Genomic DNA, 22,621 nt, shown 5'->3' on the forward strand with positions numbered 1-22,621 from the left:
TTCCCCTCCCATCCTCCCTATTCATTCTATTCTATCACCCACATCACTAGCCAGCTTCCACACATTTACAAGTTAAAGACACACCACTAGCCAGCTTCCACACATTTACTAGTTAAAGACACACCACTAGCCAGCTTCCACACATTTACAAGTTAAAGACACACCACTAGCCAGCTTCCACACATTTACTAGTTAAAGACACACTACTAGCCAGCTTCCACACATTTACAAGTTAAAGACACACCACTAGCCAGCTTCCACACATTTACTAGTTAAAGACACACCACTAGCCAGCTTCCACACATTTACAGGTTAAAGACACACAAATCTCCAATCTCCACCCTATTCCCTATGTAGTGCACTACTTTAGATCTGGTCAGAAGTAGCCTAGTGCACTACGTAGGGAACAGGGTGTCATTTGGGCCAGAGTCAGTAACTCCCCTGGGTATGAATTATCTCTCTATCTTATCTGTCTTCTATATTATGTTCTCCTCTCCTCCTCTCTTCTCTCCTCTATTCACTCTATTCTATCATCCACACCACATGCCAGCTTCAACACAATCCATTTACAAGTTAAAGACACACCTTGGAATAAATAGCAAAAGAAAACTACTACTAGATGTATTTTTTTATTTCCCATCACCATGAATCATATTTAATAACTGAACAGTAGCAGACCTAACTTCATCTGTTCCTGACTCTGGGTAGTGGATTAAAAAGACCATCAATCTCCAATGATATTAAAGTACAATTCTGAACATTACTGATATACTGAGCATCAAATCAAGATATCTGCTGTTTTTATTGTTTGGTTAATAGCACCACCTGCTGGACAGGTTTAATGTTTGATTGACTGAGCAGTATGGGAGAATAAAAGATGCCAAATTTAGGGCCGGTTTCCCGGACATCTCCATTGAACATGCTTTGTAGTCTAGGACTAGGCTTAATCTGTGTCCGGGAAACCGGCCCATATAGTTCAATTAGCAAGTAAGTAACACTACCTGTTCCATGATACTGAGGAAAATGACATTGAGACAGAGAACCAATTGAGAAAACATATCAATGGTTCTGAATGCCAACCAACATACATTAACAGCAAACATCATGATTAATGTAAATGTAGTCAATTAAAACATTGCATTTGATAAAAATACGTTAAGTTTTAATTAAACTCTGAAGATTAAATCAGTCAGACAAAAATAATTGTACAGAAAAACAGAGTATTATATCTGGGGACCATCACCAACAGCATGACTAGTATCTATGTGGACCCTACTACAGTTTAACCAGCTCAGCTATAGACTACACCAGCATGACTAGTATCTATGTTGACCCTACTAAAGTTTAACCAGCTCAGCTATAGACTACACCAGCATGACTAGTATCTATGTGGACCCTACTACAGTTTATCCAGCTCAGCTATAGACTACACCAGCATGACTAGTATCTATGTGGACCCTACTACAGTTTAACCAGCTCAGCTATAGACTACACCAGTGTGACTATTATCTATGTGGACCCTACTACAGTTTAACCAGCTCAGCAGTACCATTATTGATCCAAAACCCAGGATAGAGGGGCTGAGTGAATGTGGTCTGGACTCTGTGGAGGAGGGTCATTGTGTCAGAGACACTGTAGAAGGACAGAGTACCTGCCTTGTGATCCAGGTCCACTCCTACTCTGGAGGACTGAGGGCCTGATACTTTAGTCTCAACATTATTGTGTCTGAACAAATAACCACCACTATAGTAGTGTAAACTCCAGGACTTGTCATTCTCTCCAAATCCACAATCTGTCCCTGTTCTGCTGATGTCTTTATATGAGACTGCTGTATAAACAAACAGCCCACTCCACTCCACCTCCCAGTAACAGCGTCCAGACAGACCCTCTCTACACAGAACCATACTGTAGTTTGTGAATCTGTCTGGATGAACAGGATAGTGTTGGACTTGGCCAGTACGTGTCACCTTTCTGTTCCCTTCAGACAGAAAGAGGTGTGTGCCTGCTGTGTTTGGGTCCAGTGTGAGCTGACAGGAATCTGGGAGAAGAGCAGAGCAGAGACCAATGAGGGGAGTTAGAAAAATAAGTGAAGTCAGATACTGTATCTACCCTGTCTTTGATTAGAGCACAGCAGAGATCAAATCAGAGAAATATGAGGAGTCAGATAGATACCCAGTCTTTGATTAGATCTACTATTGCTATATATTTCTAGAGGGATTGTTAGGAGTGTCAGTAAAAAGAGACTGTTAGTTACTTCAGAATAAACAGACTCACATTGTAAGAACTGTTCTCTGGTCTTGGGCTCTGGAGGCAATACAACATCCACTATATTCACTACAGACACACAAACACATTCACAGAGAGAGGGAATGTTATCATCACACCATGTTCCACATGTATATGACTAGTAGGGAACTTTCAATGGTCTAAAGTTGATGTTCTTATTATTTTCAACACACCTGTAGTGGAGATCTTGGTCCATTCTCCTTGAAGGACGTCTTCTAGTTTCTCTCTCAGTTCAGACACAATCTTACTCACATCTCCAAAGTACTGAAGAGGACGGACAACGATGCTGGGTAAGTCTGAAGATACACTGGTACTGGAGAGAGACTGATAACTCTGGAGAGAGAGAGAGAGAGGGAGAGAGGGAGAGAGAGAGAGTGAGAGGGAGCACAACCAAATGATTGAGAGTTTTAATTTCATATCACATGTATCAAGGCAGTTTAGTTACCTGGAGGAAATGTATGTGATCCTCTGTGTGTGTGAGCTGCTCCATCTCAGTGCTTCTCTTCCTCAGCTCAGCTATCTCCTGCTCCAGTTGCTCCAGGAGTCCTTCAGCTTGACTCACTTGAGCCTTCTCTTGGGTTCTGATCAGCTCCTTCACCTCAGAGCGCCTTCTCTCAATGGAGCGGATCAGCTCAGTAAAGATCTTATCACTGTCCACCACTGCTGCCTGTGCAGAGCTCTGTTAAGAGAGAGAGAGAGAGAGAGAGAGACTTGTCTTACTTTAATGAGCCATTCTCATTACACTAACACCCCCACCCCTAAAAGCACATTGCGTGACACCACAACCTCTACACAATCACATTATCCAGTACCCAACACCACAGTACAATACACCATCCAGCACCACATTCCAACCGTCCATCCAACCCCTCCTCTCCAGCCGTACAGACAGCCCCCATGAGCCCCCATACCTCCTGACCATCTCCACACTGTTGATCATTTTGTACAACTCAAACTCAACCCTAAGGCGTCAACAGTAATGGCATTACCCTGGCAACACAGAAAAAACATGATGAACAGTCTGTCATTGCAGAAAACGGACACCCCTCCCCAACTCCCAGGTCAACCCGAGCCAACCAGCTATTGGTGTCCAGGGCTCCATGTAATACCCTCCACTGGAGGACCCCTGACCTTTCCAGCACTGGGAGCTTATAGAGCACCCTCCACCTATACCCTGCCATGCTCTCAGCCACCACAACCCCCTGCCACTGATTCCCCTTCACTCCCGCTAAGCTCCTGATGTGTCTAACCTTGACACTGAGGGTGTACAGCACCTTACCCCCCACCTCCTCAAACTCCCCCAGGCTCAGAGTGTTAAAAGTCAGTAAGTCCTCCGGACTCTCCTGCCAGTCCCCAGTCTCTGCTGTCACTTGCAGTGGTGGAAACGGTGGTGGCCCCTCCTCAGGCTGCTCCAGCCCCCTCCTCACTGGGTCAGGCAGAGCCTCCTGGACCTCCCCCATGACTTTCTCCAGCAGCAATTCAGTCACCTCTGGTCGACAAAAATGTATTTTTCTAGTAAATTAATTGTCAAATTCATCAACCAGCACAGAGCCACTCTGCCTTCTCGAACAAGTAGCCAACTCAACAAGCCCCGCAAAAAGCTTGAGCCGTCAGCGGCAGTGAGCACTCTGCCTTCTAGCACAAGCGAGGGGCATGTTGAGGTACATTTTCTAACCGCGATGGTTGCATGATTTATTGGTGGGCTGGAATATATGAGATATTAAGATGATGTCATAATGCATGTTTACTAGGGTTGAGGTTAGCGCATCTGACTAGTGATTATTTGGCCGGTGTTCAATACCTGCTAGAGTTAATATTTTGTAGCTCTCCCAAAAACAACACAGGCCTAATACGAGATATATAGCTAACTGTAAAGTAATGAGTGACCTTTTTAGAAAATCATAGGAGATAGTATTTGGTTGCATGCTATTTTATGCTTGTAGCCTATAACTGATGCTTTGTGGTCTTATGCTGCCATCTATTGGAAACATTTAGCAATTAAAAGTTATTAATTCACGTTAAGACATTGGTGAGGCAGCTGAGAAATAAAGTGTATTTTTCGTATTAATTCTTGAGATCAGTCTCAAACCTGCCCCACCTATGACATGCCAATTGCTGGACTTTCACATAGAGGTTACTAGGTCACACCCAGTTCAAACCACATTTAAAAAATAAAACAAATGTGTTGTTTATCAAGTGTTCTGCCTTGCAATAATACATATAATAAAATGACTAATAAAAGTTAAATAGGTTTTATTTAAAAAATAACAATAAATGCTATTTAGTACTATAATGTTATTTAATAACATAAAATTATTACTAAAATAGTTTCTAAACGTGTTCTAGGCTACCCTCCCCTAGAATTAGGGTTAGGGGTTAGAGTTAAGGCTAAAATAGGTTATAAGTAGGGTCAGAGTTTCTGTATAGCACTTTGTGACATCTGCTGATGTAAAAAGGACTTTATAAACATTTGATTGATTGATTGTTAGGTTTAGGGTATTTTTAAAGCAAAAAAAATGAATAGGTTTATAGCTCCTTTGCTCCTCCCTGTGGCCTTCTGTGGGTACTACATACAGTGGGGAAAAAAGTATTTAGTCAGCCACCAATTGTGCAAGATCTCCCACTTAAAAAGATGAGAGAGGCCTGTCATTTTCATCATAGGTACACGTCAACTATGACAGACAAAATGAGAAAGAAAAATCCAGAAAATCACATTGTAGGATTTTTAATGAATTTATTTGCAAATTATGGTGGACAATAAGTATTTGGTCAATAACAAAAGTTTCTCAATACTTTCTTATATACCCTTTGTTGGCAATGACACAGGTCAAAAGTCTTCACAAGGTTTTCACACACTGTTGCTGGTATTTTGGCCCATTCCTCCATGCAGATCTCCTCTAGAGCAGTGATGTTTTGGGGCTGTCACTGGGCAACACATACTTTCAACTCCCTCCAAAGATTTTCTATGGGGTTGAGATCTGTAGACTGGCTAGGCCACTCCAGGACCTTGAAATGCTTCTTACGAAGCCACTCCTTCGTTGCCCAGGCGGTGTGTTTGGGATCATTGTCATGCTGAAAGACCCAGCCACATTTCATCTTCAATACCCTTGCTGATGGAAGGAGGTTTTCACTCAAAATCTCACGATACATGGCCCCATTCATTCTTTCCTTTACACGGATCAGTCGTCCTGGTCCCTTTGCAGAAAAACAGCCCCAAAGCATGATGTTTCCACCCCCATGCTTCACAGTAGGTATGGTGTTCTTTGGATGCAACTCAGCATTCTTTGCCCTCCAAACAAGACAAGTTGAGTTTTTACCAAAAAGTAATATTTTGGTTTCATCTGACCATATGACATTCTCCCAATCCTCTTCTGGATCATCCAAATGCACTATAGCAAACTTCAGACAGGCCTGGACATGTACAGGCTTAAGCAGGGGGACACGTCTCGCACTGCAGGATTTGAGTCCCTGGCGGCGTAGTGTGTTACTGATGGTAGGCTTTGTTACTTTGGTCCCAGCTCGCTGCAGGTCATTCAGTAGGTCCCCCCGTGTGGTTCTGGGATTTTTGCTCACCGTTCTTGTGATCATTTTGACCCCACGGGGTGAGATATTGCGTGGAGCCCCAGATCGAGGGAGATTATCAGTGGTCTTGTATGTCTTCCATTTCCTAATAATTGCTCCCACAGTTGATTTCTTCAAACCAAGCTGCTTACCTATTGCAGATTCAGTCTTCCCAGCCTGGTGCAGGTCTACAATTTTGTATCTGGTGTCCTTTGACAGCTCTTTGGTCTTGGCCATAGTGGAGTTTGGAGTGTGACTATTTGAGGTTGTGGACAGGTGTCTTTTATACTGATAACAAGTTCAAACAGGTGCCATTAATACAGGTAACGAGTGGAGGACAGAGGAGCCTCTTAAAGAAGAAGTTACAGGTCTGTGAGAGCCAGAAATCTTGCTTGTTTGTAGGTGACCAAATACTTATTTTCTACCATAATTTGAAAATAAATTCATTACAAATCCTACAATGTGATTTTCTGGAGAAAAAAAATCTCAATTTGTCTGTCATAGTTGACGTGTACCTATGATGAAAATTACAGGCCTCTCTCATCTTTTTAAGTGGGAGAACTTGCACAATTGGTGGCTGACTAAATACTTTTTTTCCCCACTGTACCTCATTCACGACACTTGCTAGGCTCATTATCTGATGTAGCAACTGTGTCAGATCTATAAAGAACAGTAGTTTATAGAACAGTAGCAGTGGGATGCTCAACCTCACAGCCTCTCAACCTAACCCAATAAGATGATGACCATTTTTTACGCTGTATTTCCAAAGGCATCTCACCTGCCTCCACCAGTAAGGCACATACAGATGTTGATATAAATGCACCAATACATATCCTTAAAGCTATAAACTGGATTATGTCTTTGCCGCTGTTCCATAAAATATACACTCATACTCAATTGTCGTCCTGATCAGAGCTCTATAAATATCCATCAACGATTATCTGTCAGTACCCCATTCATAACCAGAGACCCACACAACCAACTACTGCAAAAGTGATGGAATGAGAGAGACAGCGTCATCGTTACAACACTGTACATAGCGTAATATAATATTTCTTCTTCTTTGGAGTTTAACGGCGGTTGGTATCCAATATGTTGCATTACCGCCCCTACTGGACTATAATATAAATTCATTTTACTTGGTGATACAACATGGGAAAAGGGGAAACTATAATAATTTTAAAAAACACCCTTCCAACTAACCCTACACATTAAATACCCAGTACCCCATTCCACTAATTTGACCCTATCTGATCCTGCACCATGCCAACGGCCTGGGAGGACGGGACACCACCACTCAACACACCCTGTAACTCTTCTGAAGTCAAATATTATACGGCCAAATACTTCTCTGCAGCTGCCACCACAACATCCATTTTCTGTGATTTACGTTCCATTTCTGCGGTACAGTTGATAACCATTGCTATGAACGCTAAGAAGCTAACATTACTAAAGCATATATCACTCGTTGGCCTAACCCTCTGTGCTGGCACAGATCTACTACTCACAGGGATCCTCTCAGGATCTCTCACCCTTGACCCATCCTCCTCTACTTTCTTCACTGCCTCAGCATACGACACCTTCTGTACTACTCTGACTCTAGCCACCTCAACCTGCCTCTCTCGCACCGGACACTTCCGATCCCCAGCAACATGGGCATCCCACCAGTTGACACACAACTTTATCCACCGAAACTACACAATCCTCTATCCCAAGCCCTCCTGCACACTTCCCACATCTTGGAATCTCCCTCCTACAAACTGCTGCAACATGATCATAAACGTTGCACCTGAATCAGTGCAGTGGATTCGGCACAAAAGCTCTAACAGGATAACTGATATCCTACCGTGACTTTATCGGGTAAAGACTCAAAACTCAAAAGGACTGACAGTGACTCCTCTGTTTCACCACGCTCACCACCGGGTCTGTGTTGCACCAAACGGCGGGAATAACAAACACTTCTTCAACCTTAATTACTCCACCTCCACACTTAACGCTACCCCAGAAATCACTCCTTTCAATGGTGCCCTGTTCCTAAGAGCAAAGCAAGAAACAGATCTTGACCCAAGTTGCATGACACGGAGCGCCCACTCCCTCTGGTCAGAAGAAACACAAACAAATATCACAAGTCCACTACAGGTTACCTTCACTGATTCAACTGCACGCAACTCCTTTCCCACCCACCCTGAAACTACAAATGGATCTGCCAAAAGGAATGGATCCACGTTCTCCTACAATGTAACTCCTACTGCACCAGATTCTTCTTTATCATGTCCATTGATACCAGGCTCTGGTTCTGAGCTCATCACCACACCTTCTACCCCACTTAACTCTCCCTCATTAATTTCCATTTCACCTCCAGAACTCAGTCTTGTCACGGTTTCGGCCGAGGCTGCTCCTTCTCCTTGTTCGGGCAGGCTTCGGCGGTCGTCGTCTCCGGAGTACTAGCTGCCACCGTTCTATGTTTCTATGTTTGATTGGTTTTGTCTGTTTGTTACACCTGTTCCTTGTTAGTGTTCATTATGCATCCTATTTAGTTCTCTTGTGTTTGGTCAGGTGTTGTGTGTAATTGTTCGATGTCACGTGTTGTATTAGTTCGCTGTTCTGTTCTCTCTGTATTCGTTTTGTTAGAGAGAGTCCCGCACTTTGTGCGCTTTTATTTTTGGTACTTACCAGTGTGCGTTATTGTTCGCCTGTGGCCTGTTGCCGTGGTTGGCTTGTTTCCTTGGACTTCACTAAAGACATCTGTTTCGAACCTCTGTGTGTCCTGCGTGTGATTCCACGTTACCTCTACACTCAACCCTGACAAGTCTGGCGAATGGCTCACTCTGTTTTCACTTGAATTATAACATTTGAAATGTCTCTATTACTTCGAAACGTTTGTGAGTGTAACATTTACTGTTAATTTCTGATCATTGATTTCACTTTTGTTTATTATTTATTTAACCTGCTTTGGTAATGTAACATGTTTCCCATGTCAATAAAGCCCATTTAATTGAATTGAGAGAGAGTGAGAGAGAGCGAGCTCTGTTAATGTATAGCGGACATGAGTCACTCATGGTTACGCATGGTTATGTGATGAGGTAGCCCCACGTGTGACTTTAAAATCAGTGTCGGCCCAGTAAGGAATATCCTCTTGGTGTAACATAATAATATATAATATGCCATTTAGCAGACGCTTTTATCCAAAGCGACTTACAGTCATGTATGAACACATTTTTACGTATGGGTGGTCCCGGGGATCGAACCCCCAAGATGTTGGTTTCTCCCGCAGTAGACCCGGGTTCATATCCCGTCAGTTACATTAAGCCGTGTGTTCTCTGAAAGGGGTCCTGTTTCCAACAGGGGGGTCAGTGGGATTAGATAGAGGCCTGTCTCTCTCCCTCTCTCTGACAGGAGGAGAGAAGTGAAATGGTGTGTCTCCTCTGGTCAACAATACTCACCTTGAGAGACTCCACAGCCTGTTGGAGCTCCTTCAGCTCCTTCTCTCTCTCCTGGAATCTCTGCTGGACCTTCTGCTGACTCATCCCCAGCTGCCTCTGTGGAGAATCACTCTTCAATGAGCTATCAAGCTTTATTTGTCCAGTAGATCAATAGTATAGTAATGGGACATAGGACCCATAGAAGATAGGGATTCATATGTTGAGGAAGTGTCTGTGTGAAATTATATTATTATGTTGCTATGTGAATGATTATAGTTTTTATGGTAGGCGTGCATGTATCAAGGGGTTGAGGCTGAACTTTGGACTCATAAAAGGGCATTCGGAATGATAATGTTGTATGACTTTTGAAAATTGTGAAACATTTGGATCAAACCCAATATACTCAAGGTTTGTGTTCATATTTGTTCTGCCGTGGATTGAATTTCATTTGTATGATCTCATATTCAAAGAGCTTTAGTTCCTACTGTATCTTTAATTCTTTGTTTATCAGAAAGTCACCAACAAGTAGTTCTGGTCTTACTTGTTTCTCAGTCCTCTCTGCTGCAGCTGACACTGTATCATGGCCTTTATGTTCATCCATTGTACACTGATAACAGATACACTGCTGATCGGTACGACAGTAAACCTCCAGCAGTTTGTCATGATCAGAGCAGATCTTATCCTGTAGTTGTGTGGTGGCTTTGACCAGCTTGTGCTTCTTGAAAGCAGGAAATTCATAGTGAGATTGGAGGTGAGTCTCACAGTAAGAGGCCAGACACACCAGACAGGACATGAGGGCTTTCTGCTTTCTGGTCCCAGTGCAGACATCACACGCCACATCTCCAGGTCCAGCATAGCACAGAGCAGGAGGGGGAGCAGCCTGGAGTCCTGTCTTCTTCAGTTTCTCCACCACTTCAGCCAACATGTTATTTTTCCTCAGAGTAGGCCTTGGAGTGAAGGTCTGTCTGCACTGAGGACAGCTATAGACCCCTTTCAGAACATCCTGATCCCAGCAGTCCTCAATACAGCTTCTACAGTAACTGTGTCCACAGGGGATGGTGACTGGTTCCTTCAGTAGATCCAGACAGACAGAACAACAGAACTGGTCCTGGTCCAGCAGAACTCCCTGCTGAGCCATTTGGACGGTTGTTCACTCTCACACAGACAGACGACACAGAGAATCAGATAAGTTTCGTCTCCACAGAAGAGAGTTTGTGGAGGGGAGGGACTTCCTGGTTCTGCCAGAGGGGTGGGGTTAGAGGGAGAGAGAGAGAGAGAGAGAGAGGGAGAGAGAGAAGAGAGAGAGAGAGAGAGAGAGAGAGAGAGAGAGAGAGAGAGAGAGAGAGAGAGAGAGAGAGAGAGAGAGAGAGAGAGAGAGAGAGAGAGAGAGAGAGAGAGAGAGAGAGAGAGAGAGAGAGAGAGAGAGAGAGAGAGAGAGAGAGAGAGAGAGAGAGAACTTTCCACAATGTTAATAGAGACAAAGATTTGTGTTCCTAGGTTAGGGCTCTTAATATGGAATAAATTAAATAGAGTGGTTAGAATATATAAAGGGTAACAGTTTCTATGAAGTACATATGTATAATGCTTTTAATGAATTGTGTAATGCCTTAAACTTATGTGCTATGACACTAACTATAACCATCCATAATAACTAATACGTGGTTGTAAAACTGTACAATGTGTTATAGATAATTAGCTACAATGGGGGAGGGGGGACTTGAAATGGATACAATGTACTGTAGCTGAAATGAATACAGTATGTATTGACTGATCATTGGGAATGATGTAACACTTTACATTACAGTGTGTTTATCGGTGTGTAATTATTCCTGTTAGTACAGTGGTGTAAAAGTACTGTGATGCCTCATTCTTACACTGTACTAGCAGCAGTAACCCTAGCCAGTAATAAGGCTACTGTAATGGAAAGTGTTACAGGAAATATAAAGGAAGGATTTATACATGTCATCTGATATACTGTATGTAATGATATGTCTATGTCTTCTAGATGGTGTTCTATACTGTATGTAATGATATGTCTATGTCTTCTATATGGTGTTCTATACTGTATGTAATGATATGTCTATGTCTTCTATATGGTGTTCTATACTCTATGTAATGATATGTCTATGTCTTCTATATGGTGTTCTATAATCTATGTAATGATATGTCTATGTCTTCTAGATGGTGTTCTATACTGTATGTAATGATATGTAATGATATGTATATGTCTTCTATATGGTGTTATATACTGTATGTAATGATATGTCTATGTCTTCTAGATGGTGTTCTATACTGTATGTAATGATATGTCTATGTCTTCTAGATGGTGTTCTATACTGTATGTAATGATATGTCTATGTCTTCTATATGGTGTTCTATACTGTATGTATTGATATGTCTATGTCTTCTATATGGTGTTCTATATTCTATGTAATTTATGTCTATGTCTTCTAGATGGTGTTCTATACTGTATGTAATGATATGTCTATGTCTTTAAAATATTAATCTATAATCATGCTTCCCTTTCAATGTCAATGTGTATTTGTAACATTCTAACCCTGTTTACAATAGTGCTTTGACGAAGAAGCTTTCTCCAAAACGTGTCAGCAAGTAATATCACTGAAGGGAATTAATCTGCCGTCCTGCACCTTATTTTACAAACAGTGAGCACGAGAGGGTGGTGACCTGGGGGATCTGAGGTACTGGAATGCATAAAATATATATATCCTTTATAATAAAGCATTGCATTCATATCATCACATTTGCGTAGTGGCATAGAGCAGTAGAGTAGAGGCACTTCCAGAAGTTGTACACATGGGGGACATTTTTAGTAGCATAATGGCCGAGAAAATGTTGGCCTTTTATAAACATATTTCATGCAATTCTATGTCATTTTACATGACGAGACTTTGGTAGAGTATTGGTTAATACCACACAAATGATCGAAATGGCAGGCTACACTGACAAACTGAGAATCCGAGATCAATAAAAACGACCTTGTCTTGAATCCATCAATAGCCTAGGCCTGGGTGTGTGGAGACACATATTGTAGGCTACAATATGAGGAGGAAATTATAGTCCTAAAAATGCTTTCCAGTTTCACTGACTCACCCAATGATGCACAGCTCACTGTTGATGGCCGATGCACTCGTGCCAAAAGCCTACCTCTCTCTCTCTCTTTTGTAAAACAATATTTGGAAGTTGATCAAATATTTTGGTGGCCTCCAGCATAGAGTCTAAATAAATGATGAAGTGCAACGCTTGAGAGATGAGAGTTCAGGCTCCTGTCTATCAGAGCAGAGAGGGAGAGAGATCATAGAAAGTGAATCTCATTCTAGTTACATTTGAAGTCGGAAGTTTACATACACCTTAGCCAAATACATTTAAACTCAGTTTATCAGAGCAGAGAGGGAGAGAGATCACAGAAAGTGAATCTCATTCTAGTTACATTTGAAGTCGGAAGTTTACATACACCTTAGCCATATACATTTAAACTCAGTTTATCAGAGCAGAGAGGGAGAGAGATCGTAGAAAGTGAATGTCATTGTCACGACTTCGGCAGATGCTGCCTCTCCTCCTTGTTCGGGCAGTCTTCGGCGTTCGTCGTCACCGGCTTACTAACCACTGCTGCCCCAATCATCATCACAATTGTCTTGTCTTGTCAATCACACACACCTGGTTCCTATCCCCTAATTAGTCAGTGTAATAGTGTTCCCTCTACCCCCTTGTCCTTGTGGGGGATTGTTAATTGTGAGAGTAGTGTAGCTCGGTGGAGCTACTCATAACATTGTGTTGCCAGGGTAGATTTCCCTCCTGTGCCTATGTATTATTGGATTCCGTTACAGTGTATTTGCCAGGGATGTTAGTTTGCCCTGTGCCTGTTTCGTTGATCGCTATTGGAGCGCATTTGTGTGTCAACAAAGGAATAAACTCTATATTCGGTGAGATCATAGAAAGTGAATCTCATTCTAGTTACGTGAGAGATACAGGCGTGCTTCTCACACAGCCACCGTCTCCAACATATACTATGCCCACATACTCTAGTGTAGCTGTGGGGCTTACAAGTCTGAATTTCTTACAGCCTAATTTTCAAGACATCAATGTACAGCAACATTTTTAGGTGTCACTGCAGAACACCCTCCATATGCATATGAACACATAATCAGAGGTGGGGCTTACAAGACTCACATTTCATATACTCAGAGGTGGGGCTTACAAGACTCACATTTCATATACTCAGCGGTGGGGCTTACAAGACTCACATTTCATATACTCAGAGGTGGGGCTTACAATATTCACATTTCATATACCTTTCAAGACATCACTGTAGGACAAATATTTGATTTTATATCAGAATATACTTCAAATAAAATAAATCAATGTATGCTACAGCAGAACACATATTATAGTATATAGGCCTCCTGCCTATCTGATAATATGAAGCACATATTCAGATTAACTTCACAGTACAGAACAAGTTTGTAAAGTTTTCCAGGACCTCCCACAACACGGCCATTTCCTGGTGCGTCTTCTCCTCCCTATCTCTTGTTTTGCTCCTGGTGTCTGTGACACATCTGGGTCCTTTAGCAATCCATGACCTCAGATAGGGGACTGGGTTGAATTTGGTCAGGGGTGGGCCAACAAGGTTCAGAAAGAGTAGCCCTGATATGGTGGAGGTATGCAGAGAGGCGCGGGTTGAGGTGCAAATCAGATTAATTTGAGAAAATCCCAGCTGGCCTTCTGCACTGGAGATGAGGATGGTGCTGACCACCATCAACATCTCTTTAAGTCCATCTGGAGATGGGGATGGTGCTGACCTCCATCAACATCTCTTTAAGTCCATCTGGAGATGGGGATGGTGCTGACCACCATCAACATATCTTTAAGTCCATCTGGAGATGGGGATGGTGCTGACCTCCATCAACATCTCTTTAAGTCCATCTGGAAAGTCTCCTTTATCATTACCATCAGTGTCCCTGTACTGCCTGTAGGCCCGTATGACCGTACGTGGACTGTCAATGCCAAACCTCTGGCAGAGAGATTCTATCACTGTTTCTCCATACAGTGCTCCTGCATCCTCTGGCCAGTATTGAGCATAAAGCACCTTCAGCTCCTCTATGAACTGGCTGTATCCTGTATTGTCCACCGCCCCTCCTCCTTGAGAGAACCTTCTAGCCTCCATGTTCCTCGCCAAGCTCTCGAAAAACTCCCTCTGATTAAGGACTGTCGCTGGGTCTTCCACCATTCAGTTTGACTCCTTGGAAAGAGTTCTCCTGAATCCCTTTCTGGCTGAGTTGTGTGTCGGCCTGGCTGCTCTGCCATGGCACTGAACACCCTCACTTCCCTGGTGACTGCCCTGTGTGCAGTAATAACACCCTCACTTCCCTGGTGACTGCCCTGTGTGCAGTAATAACACCCTCACTTCCCTGGTGACTGCCCAGTGTGCAGTAATAACACCCTCACTTCCCTGGTGACTGCCCTGTGTGCAGTAATAACACCATCACTTCCCTGGTGACTGCCCTGTGTGCAGTAATAACACCATCACTTCCCTGGTGACTGCCCTGTGTGCAGTAATAACACCCTCACTTCCCTGGTGACTGCCCTGTGTGTCTCTCTTTTGGAGCTCGAGTGACAATTCAGATATGTGTGATGCACTTCAACAACTAAGACCTAGATTGTTAACAAACGCATGCGAGGATTTCCGCATGGCAAGGCCACTATAGCTCTGACGGGTCACGCCGTCGCGGGAGGCATCCTCAGATCATCATTATTTTGTCCGTAAAGGTTAATGAGCCATATTTGTTTATGGTCCAATAACATATTTAAAATAATCTATCTACCTTGCGTATCTGTTTGAACAATTTGCACATTCGGATCGAAATTACTGTTAATTAATATCATCACCCATTTTGAGTTTCTTAGCCCATGGGAGAAGTATATTTCGCCCCCCAGTCCTTTTTCCACCCAACTTCATCTAGAATTGTTGAATGGGTTTCCTGTAAACAATAGATATTATATTCCTTCTCTTTGAGCCATGTAAATATTGTTCTTCTTTTGTTAATATCTGCTAAGCCATTACAATTATAACTGGCTATTACAATTATAAGCTTTGAATGTTGCTTGACAAGCCAGGGGTTATACGTTTGTTTGGTCTTGAGCTGAGCCTCCATCCAAATTGCACCTGCTCCGGGCACTTCGTCGGTGGATGGACATATGTAGAAATAAGAGAGCAGGTCTGAAATCAGTGGGGAAGGATTAGGATGACTCCACAGAAGGATCACCGTGCTTTTACATGATGGTTTTTCTGGGAGGCTGGATAAATAACCAGGAGGCAACTTGATTTAAATGTTTACAGTGCAAACAGTGAACAAATTGTATAAATAATGCGTGAGGTACTGGAGCCGGGCAAATAGGTGCTGGAACAAATGAGGTCAAATCTGAGAGGTGCCAGATCCGGCTCAAATTAAGCACTGGAACCCAGGTCTGGAGTGTATGACGTTGGTGTATTGGTACTGAATGTACCATAGATGGAGACAAGACTGATTGGAACAGAACCAGTGAGACCCAGACCAAGACTCAACCACTAGAGACCTCTAGACCCATGTGTCCAACCTGTAAGGAGGCCAAGACCAGTTTAAATGTGGACAAATGAGCCCCAGAGTGTGAACATTAATGCTAGTGTGATGATGATGCTGTCAGTACAGCATAGTGTGGGGAGTTTCAGAGTTGGTCATTAGTCCTCATAGGGGATGGTTTCATTCTATGGAGTAGCAGTGGTCTTCATGACATTGTGCATGTTTTAGATCAAATCCATTGCGGTCAACTGCACAGACTCACTAATCTACAAATCCACTTGCATTTCAAATATTGACTCACTAAGTGGTCCAGATCAGTGATTCTGCGCCTCTCCTTGATCAGACTGATCCCCTCCAACACACTGATGCCTGTTTCTCACTACAGAGCTGAGTCAAGCAGGGCCAAACTGGGCTGGCTAACACTACAGAGCTGAGTCAAGCAGGGCCAAACTGGGCTGGCTAACACTACAGAGCTGAGTCAAGCAGTGCCAAACTGGGCTGGCTAACACTACAGAGCTGAGTCAAGCAGGGCCAAACTGGGCTGGCTAACACTACAGAGCTGAGTCAAGCAGGGCCAAACTGGGCTGGCTAACACTACAGAGCTGAGTCAAGCAGGGCCAAACTGGGCTGGCTAACGCTACAGAGCTGAGTCAAGCAGGGCCAAACTGGGCTGGCTAACACTACAGAGCTAAGTCAAGCAGGGCCAAACTGGGCTGGCTAACACTAAAGAGCTGAGTCAAGCCAAGCAGGGCCAAACTGGGCTGGCTAACGCTACAGAGCTGAGTCAAGCCAAGCAGGGCCAAACTGGGCTGGCTAACGCTACAGAGCTGAGTCAAGCCAAGCAGGGCCAAACTGGGCTGGCTAACACTACAGAGCTGAGTCAAGCAGGGCCAAACTGGGCTGGCTAACGCTACAGAGCTGAGTCAAGTCAAGTTCTGGAACCATCCTTGAATGGACAATGTGTAAAGAAAATATCCCAGGCAGTACAGTCCAGTTGTGGTCAGCTCTGTTGTGTGAATCTTGTTTCTCCATACCTCTAAATGCCATCTTTCTAGATGGTGCCATTTTCAAATAAAATAAAATAAAATGTAATTACATTTGTCACATGCACCGAATACAACAGGTGTAGACCTTACAGTGAAATGCTTACTTACAAACCCTTAACCAACAATGCTGTTCAAGAAATAGAGTTAAGAAAATATTTACAAAATAAACTAAATTTAAAAAACAAATCAAATCAAAAAGTAACACAATAAAATGACATAACAATAATGAGGCAATATACAGGGGGTCATTCTTGAGGTGGAGTAGCTCTGCCAGTCAATGTGTGGGGGTACAAAGTGACTATGCATAGATAAACAGCAAGTAGCAGCAGGGGGGGGGGGATCAATGTAAATAGTCCGGGTGGCCATTTCATTAATTCTTCCCCCATTCGTTTGGGATTGAGACCTGCAGTCATCTTGATTTAAGAGCACTTTTGAGAAGTGTTCCACAGGCAGTAAATCTATTGTAGAATAAATGGAACCTGGATCCATTTCATTCTATTAACATGGCTTATGTGTGTTATAGCAGTAATGGGGTTAAACTGATATTAAAATGACAACTCCATAGGTGGGTAACAGGTCAGGGGAGTTCATCTCTGCTCCCAGCATCCCTGGGACAGTACTGATCAACATAGCTGACCTGATGCAGAGGTGGACCAGTGATGTTTTCCTCTCAGTGGTGAGACTTGCCCTTCCATTTGACACACTGTTACCTCATAAGATCATACAAGATGTTACAGGCTTATTGCATGTGGAAACATGCCTGTGTTCAAGCACTATTTAAAACAATTAGGAATACTTAATAAGCAATGCTTGATTGAGTTTGCCTGTTGTAATGGAACCAATAGAAAAGTCCTAAAAGTACAAACAATCCCGCCCACCTGGAAGACTAAAGCAAATGCTAAAAGTATTTGTAAGATTTCAAATATTTTTTGAATCCTGGGTCGTATTCAGTTTGCAACAGAAAATGAAAAGTTAGTCCCTCCCTGTTTCAGTTAATTTTCTTCAGTTTGGTGCCTAGTGAATACGACTCATGTCTCTATGGAAACATCAATGTAAATTCACCTTAGGTTTTTACTCCTCACTTTCCCTTTCAGGTCCATAGGGTTTTGCTGCCCCCTGCTGGAGACTGGAGCACAAGGCAGTCCCTGGCTTTCTTTGTGCAGCTGGAGGATGAGGCCCTCATCACCTGTTGTGACGGGTCCAACAAAAATCACCTGGTGAAGGCAGGGGCCTATCTCATCCAACGCTTCAATGACTCTTATGGGAGGAAGTGAGCATTTCCCATGTTAACCTATGGAATGAACTGTACATTTTATGGAGACTTATAATACAGGTTTTCTTTATTGCAAGAATAAATCTGAAAATGTGATTATTGTGTGTACTGCAATTATGCTAGTGAGACAGAATAAGTCAGTAATGAGAGAATAAATAAGTCAAGTCCAACCATTACCTCTCTCCTCTTTCACATCCCTCTATCATCACTCCATGGGTGTGTCCCAATAATCTCTCCTTCCTCCTGAAGTGTATCATTCCTTCACTACTCCTCTCAAATGTAAAAGCATCAGATTGGTGTTGGCATAGGGTAGAGGGAGTTCACATATACCAGTCATACGAGATATTGATGTTTGATGGCCCGAATGTATGGCGAATATCAAAACTCAAGCCAATTTTAAACAAGCTTTTCGCTTCTGAGATTTGTATCTGCTCCACCACGCACCTGTCGGGTAACGTTGAATGCCTCCTCTCCTACTCAGCCTCCTGAAAAATCTTCTCCCAAGCGGGTGTGACACCTACTGCCGTTGCACTGCTGCTTGGATCCCACCTGGCGATCTGTTCACCGTCTGCCGGTGCCTGTCTCCCCCTGTCTGGTAAAGGTACCCCCGCCACACTCCCCCCTCTCTCCCGAGCTTTCGCTCACCTCCAGCACACACACACTTAACACACACACCGCAGACTTTGGACTGATCTGAATTTTATGTAGGCTAATTAACTTGTAAAGCTTACTATGTGAGATTACTCAGAAACACTTAAATTAACTAGTATAGACCTACTATTTATTTATTTGATCTCATACTTTTATAGCCTACTGGACTCATAGAGAGCTACTTTCTCAGGTTATCTTGTTGGGGCGGGTGACTCTTTGAACTTACAATGTCTAGCCCCAAGTCGTTATATTTTTTTATTGTGCTTTATGCTATTTGCCTCATGACTCCTGCGTGCTTTGTGGACTATGAACTTGCTTGTTTACCCAACCGTGGGACAGACTATGTTTGTTCCCACACTCGGGACTCTGACTCTCTATTGGTTACACAGACTCTTGAAGCACCAATCCACTAGAAGCTTATTACCTAAAATGGATCAATTGAAAGTGTGGGTTCACAGCTCCAATCCAGATGTGTTGGTCATTACTGAGACGTGGTTAAGAAAGAGTGTTCTCAACACTGATGTTAACCTTTCTGGTTATAACCTTTTTCAGCAAGACAGATCTTCCAAAGGTGGTGGAGTGGCAATCTTTACCAAGGAACACCTTCAGTACTCGGTTGTCTCCACCAAGTCTATCCCCAAACAATTTGATTTGGTGGTTTTAAGCATTAAACTTTCAAATAGCTCTTTGTTGACTGTTGCTGGGTGTTATCATACCAGGAAAATAACCTCTCACTCAACATCAACAAAACAAAGGAGATGATCGTGGACTTCAGGATACAGCAGAGGGTGCACCCCCCTATCCACATCGACGGGACCGCAGTGGAGAAGGTGGATAGCTTCAAGTTCCTTGGCATACACATCACCGACAAACTGAAATGGTCCACCCACGCAGACAGTGTGGTGAAGAAGGCGCAACAGAGCCTCTTCAACCTCAGGAGGCTGAAGAAATTTGTCTTAGCACCTAAAACCCTCACAAACTTTTACAGATGCACAATTGAGAGCATCCTGTTGGGCTGTATCACCGCCTGGTACGGCAACTGCACCGCCCACAACCGCAGGGCTCTCCAGAGGGTGGTGTGTTCTGCCGAACGCATTACCGGGGGCAAACTACCCGCCCTACAAGACACCTACAGCACCTGATGTCACAGGAAGGCCAAAAAGATTATCAAGGTCATCAACCACCCGAGCCACTGCCTGTTCACCCCGCTACCATCCAGAAGGCGAGGTCAGTACAGGTGCATCAAAGCTGGGACCGAGAGAATGAAAAACAGCTTCTATCTCAAGGCTATCACACTGTTAAATAGCCTTCACTAGCACATTAGAGGCTGCTGCTGCCTATTGAAATCACTGGCCACTTTAAGAAATGGAACACTAGTCACTTGAATAATGTTTACATATCTTGCACTACTCATATATGTATATACTGCATTCTATTCTATAACATTCTGCTGTATCTTAGTCAATACCGCTCTGTCATTGCTTGTCCATATATGTATATATTCTTAAATCCCATTCCTTACTAGTTTTGTGTGTATTGGGTATATGTTGTGAAATTGTTAGATATTACTGCACTGTCGGAGCTAGAAGCACAAGCATTTCGCTACACCCGCTATAACATCTGCTAAACACGTGTAGGTGACAAATAACATTTGATTTGATTTGATCAACACCGGCCTGTAACCTGCCTGCCCTAAGCTCTCTCCTGGCCCCTTACACTAAGTCTGAATTCATTTGTCCTGCTAGGTGACCTAAACTGGGACATGCTTAAACCACCTGACCAAGTTCTAAAGCAATGGGACTCCCTAAATCTTTCCCAGATTATTACCAATCCCACAAGGTATGACTCCAAACACCCATAAAAGGCTACTCTCCTTGATGTCATCCTCACAAATAATCCTGATAGGTATCAGTCTGGTGTTTTCTGTAATAACCTTAGTGATCACTGTTTTACAGCCTGTGTTCGTAATGGCTGCTCAGTGAAATGACCTGTCCTGTCACTTGCTAAAATAATTTAATGAGCAAGCCTTCCTTCATGACCTGGCCTCTGTAAATGGGTATAGAATCAGCTTGATCACCTCAGTCGAAGATGCTTGGACCTTCTTTTTTGATATTTTCAGTGGTATTATTAACAAACACGACCCCATAAAGAAAATAAGAATTAAAAACAGGTTCAGCCCCTGATCTGGCAGAGTTACTCCACCTCAAGAATTTCATTTGGTGAAAGCCTTGGCACACGCATACTCAGGCTGACTGGCTCTCGTTCAGGCCATTGAGAAATAAGTACACTCAGGCTATCCGGAAGGCCAAAGTTAATTACTTTAAGGAGCAGTTCTCTCTCTGTGGGTCTAACCTCAAGAAGTTCTGGAAAACGATTAAAGACCTGGAGAATAAACCCTCCTCCTCACAGCTGCCCATGTCCCTTAATGTTGATGGTGTGGTTGTTACTGACAAGGAGCACATGGCTGAGCTCTTTAAATCACCACTTCATTAAGTCAGGATTCCTATTTGACTCAGCCATGCCTCATTGCCCATCCAACATTTCCTCATCTCCCACCCCTTCTAATGCGACTAACCCCGATGCTCCTCCCTCTTTTTCCCCTGTCCCACTACAAAGTTTCTCCCAGCAGACGGTCACTGAGTCTGAGGTGCTAAAGGAGCTCCTTAAACTTGACCCCAAAAAACCATCTGGGTCAGACGATTTAGATCATTTCTTCTTTAAGGTTGCAGCCCCTATCATCGCCAAGCCTATATCTGACCTTTTTAACCTCTTAAGGATCGGACACTTTTTTTCCCAATTTTCGCCTAAAATGAAATACCTAAACCTAACTGCCTGTAGCTCAGGACCTGAAGCAAGGATATGCATATTCTTGATACCATTTGAAAGGAAACACTTTGAAGTTTGTGGAAATGTGAAAATAATGTAGGAGAATATAACACATTAGATCTTGTAAAAGATAATACAAACAAAAAAACATGCGTTTCTGTTATTTGTAATGTATTTTTATCATCTTTGAAATGCAAGAGAAAGGCCACAATATAATAATGCAGTTTAGGCGCAATTTAGATTCTGGCCACTAGATGGAAGCAGTGTGTGTGCAAAGTTTCAGATTGATCCAGTGACGCATTGCAATACTGGACTGTTTTGTATCAAGTCTGCCCAAATGTGCCGAATTGGTCAATTGATACATTTTCAAGTACATAACTATAGTGAACATACAAAAATGATATGGTAATACAAAATGTACGTTTACACACTCCCAGGAATGTCATACATGATGGATTATTAGCTTATACACTAACTTTCACACGTCTAGATGGCCGGGGTGGGTGTGGAGCCCGAGACAGCAGGGGTTGAAACTGTAGAACCCAGTTCCTACATTTGAATATACAAATTTATTTTATCAAACAAAACAATGCTACATTTTATCTCTGGGACCCTTAGGATGACAAATCAGAGCAAGATTACTGAATGTAAGTACATTATTTACCTTCAGAGGTGAATGTATCAAACCAGTTGCCATGATAAGTTTGTTGTTGTTGTGCCCTCAAAGAATAGCGTGGTATTTTTTCACTGTAATAGCTACTGTAAATTGGACAGTGCAGTTAGATTAACAATAATTTAATATTTCTGCCCATATAAGACATGTCTATGTCCTGGAAAGTTTGCAGTTACTTACAACAGTCATGCTAATCACATTAGCACACGTTAGCTCAACCGTCCCGTATACGGAACACCGAACCCGTGGAGGTTAACCTGTCTCTCCTCTCTGGGGAGGTTCCCATTGCTTGGAAGGCAGCCACGATG

General features: G+C 43.0%; 1 protein-coding gene across 1 annotated transcript; it reads right to left on the minus strand.

Moving 5' to 3' along the window:
• Positions 1–1,338: 1,338 nt before the first annotated feature.
• On the minus strand, positions 1,339–10,453 carry LOC311113831 (tripartite motif-containing protein 16-like). The gene is made up of 6 exons (XM_084189126.1): positions 9,811–10,453; positions 9,291–9,386; positions 2,732–2,965; positions 2,460–2,619; positions 2,275–2,334; positions 1,339–2,038 (listed from the first exon to the last, which is right to left on the minus strand). Exons 1-6 carry the CDS (start codon positions 10,405–10,407, stop codon positions 1,524–1,526), a joined length of 1,662 nt encoding a protein of 553 aa, XP_084045252.1. The 5' UTR covers positions 10,408–10,453; the 3' UTR covers positions 1,339–1,523.
• Between the last annotated feature and the right edge of the window lie 12,168 nt (positions 10,454–22,621).

Source organism: Coregonus lavaretus (assembly GCF_964263955.1).
Source record: "Coregonus lavaretus genome assembly, contig: HAP1_SCAFFOLD_502, whole genome shotgun sequence".
Lineage (NCBI taxonomy): Eukaryota > Metazoa > Chordata > Actinopteri > Salmoniformes > Salmonidae > Coregonus > Coregonus lavaretus.

Bases quoted from the DNA above. Each gene is read 5' to 3' on its own strand.
- LOC311113831 (XM_084189126.1), bottom strand. From the start codon at position 10,407: ATGGCTCAGCAGGGAGTTCTGCTGGACCAGGACCAGTTCTGTTGTTCT. The intron at 2,620-2,731 runs GTAACTAAACTG...CTCTCTCTCCAG, and splicing joins ATCACATACATTTCCTCCAG to AGTTATCAGTCTCTCTCCAG. The intron at 2,335-2,459 runs GTGTGTTGAAAA...GTGTGTCTGTAG, and splicing joins GACCAAGATCTCCACTACAG to TGAATATAGTGGATGTTGTA.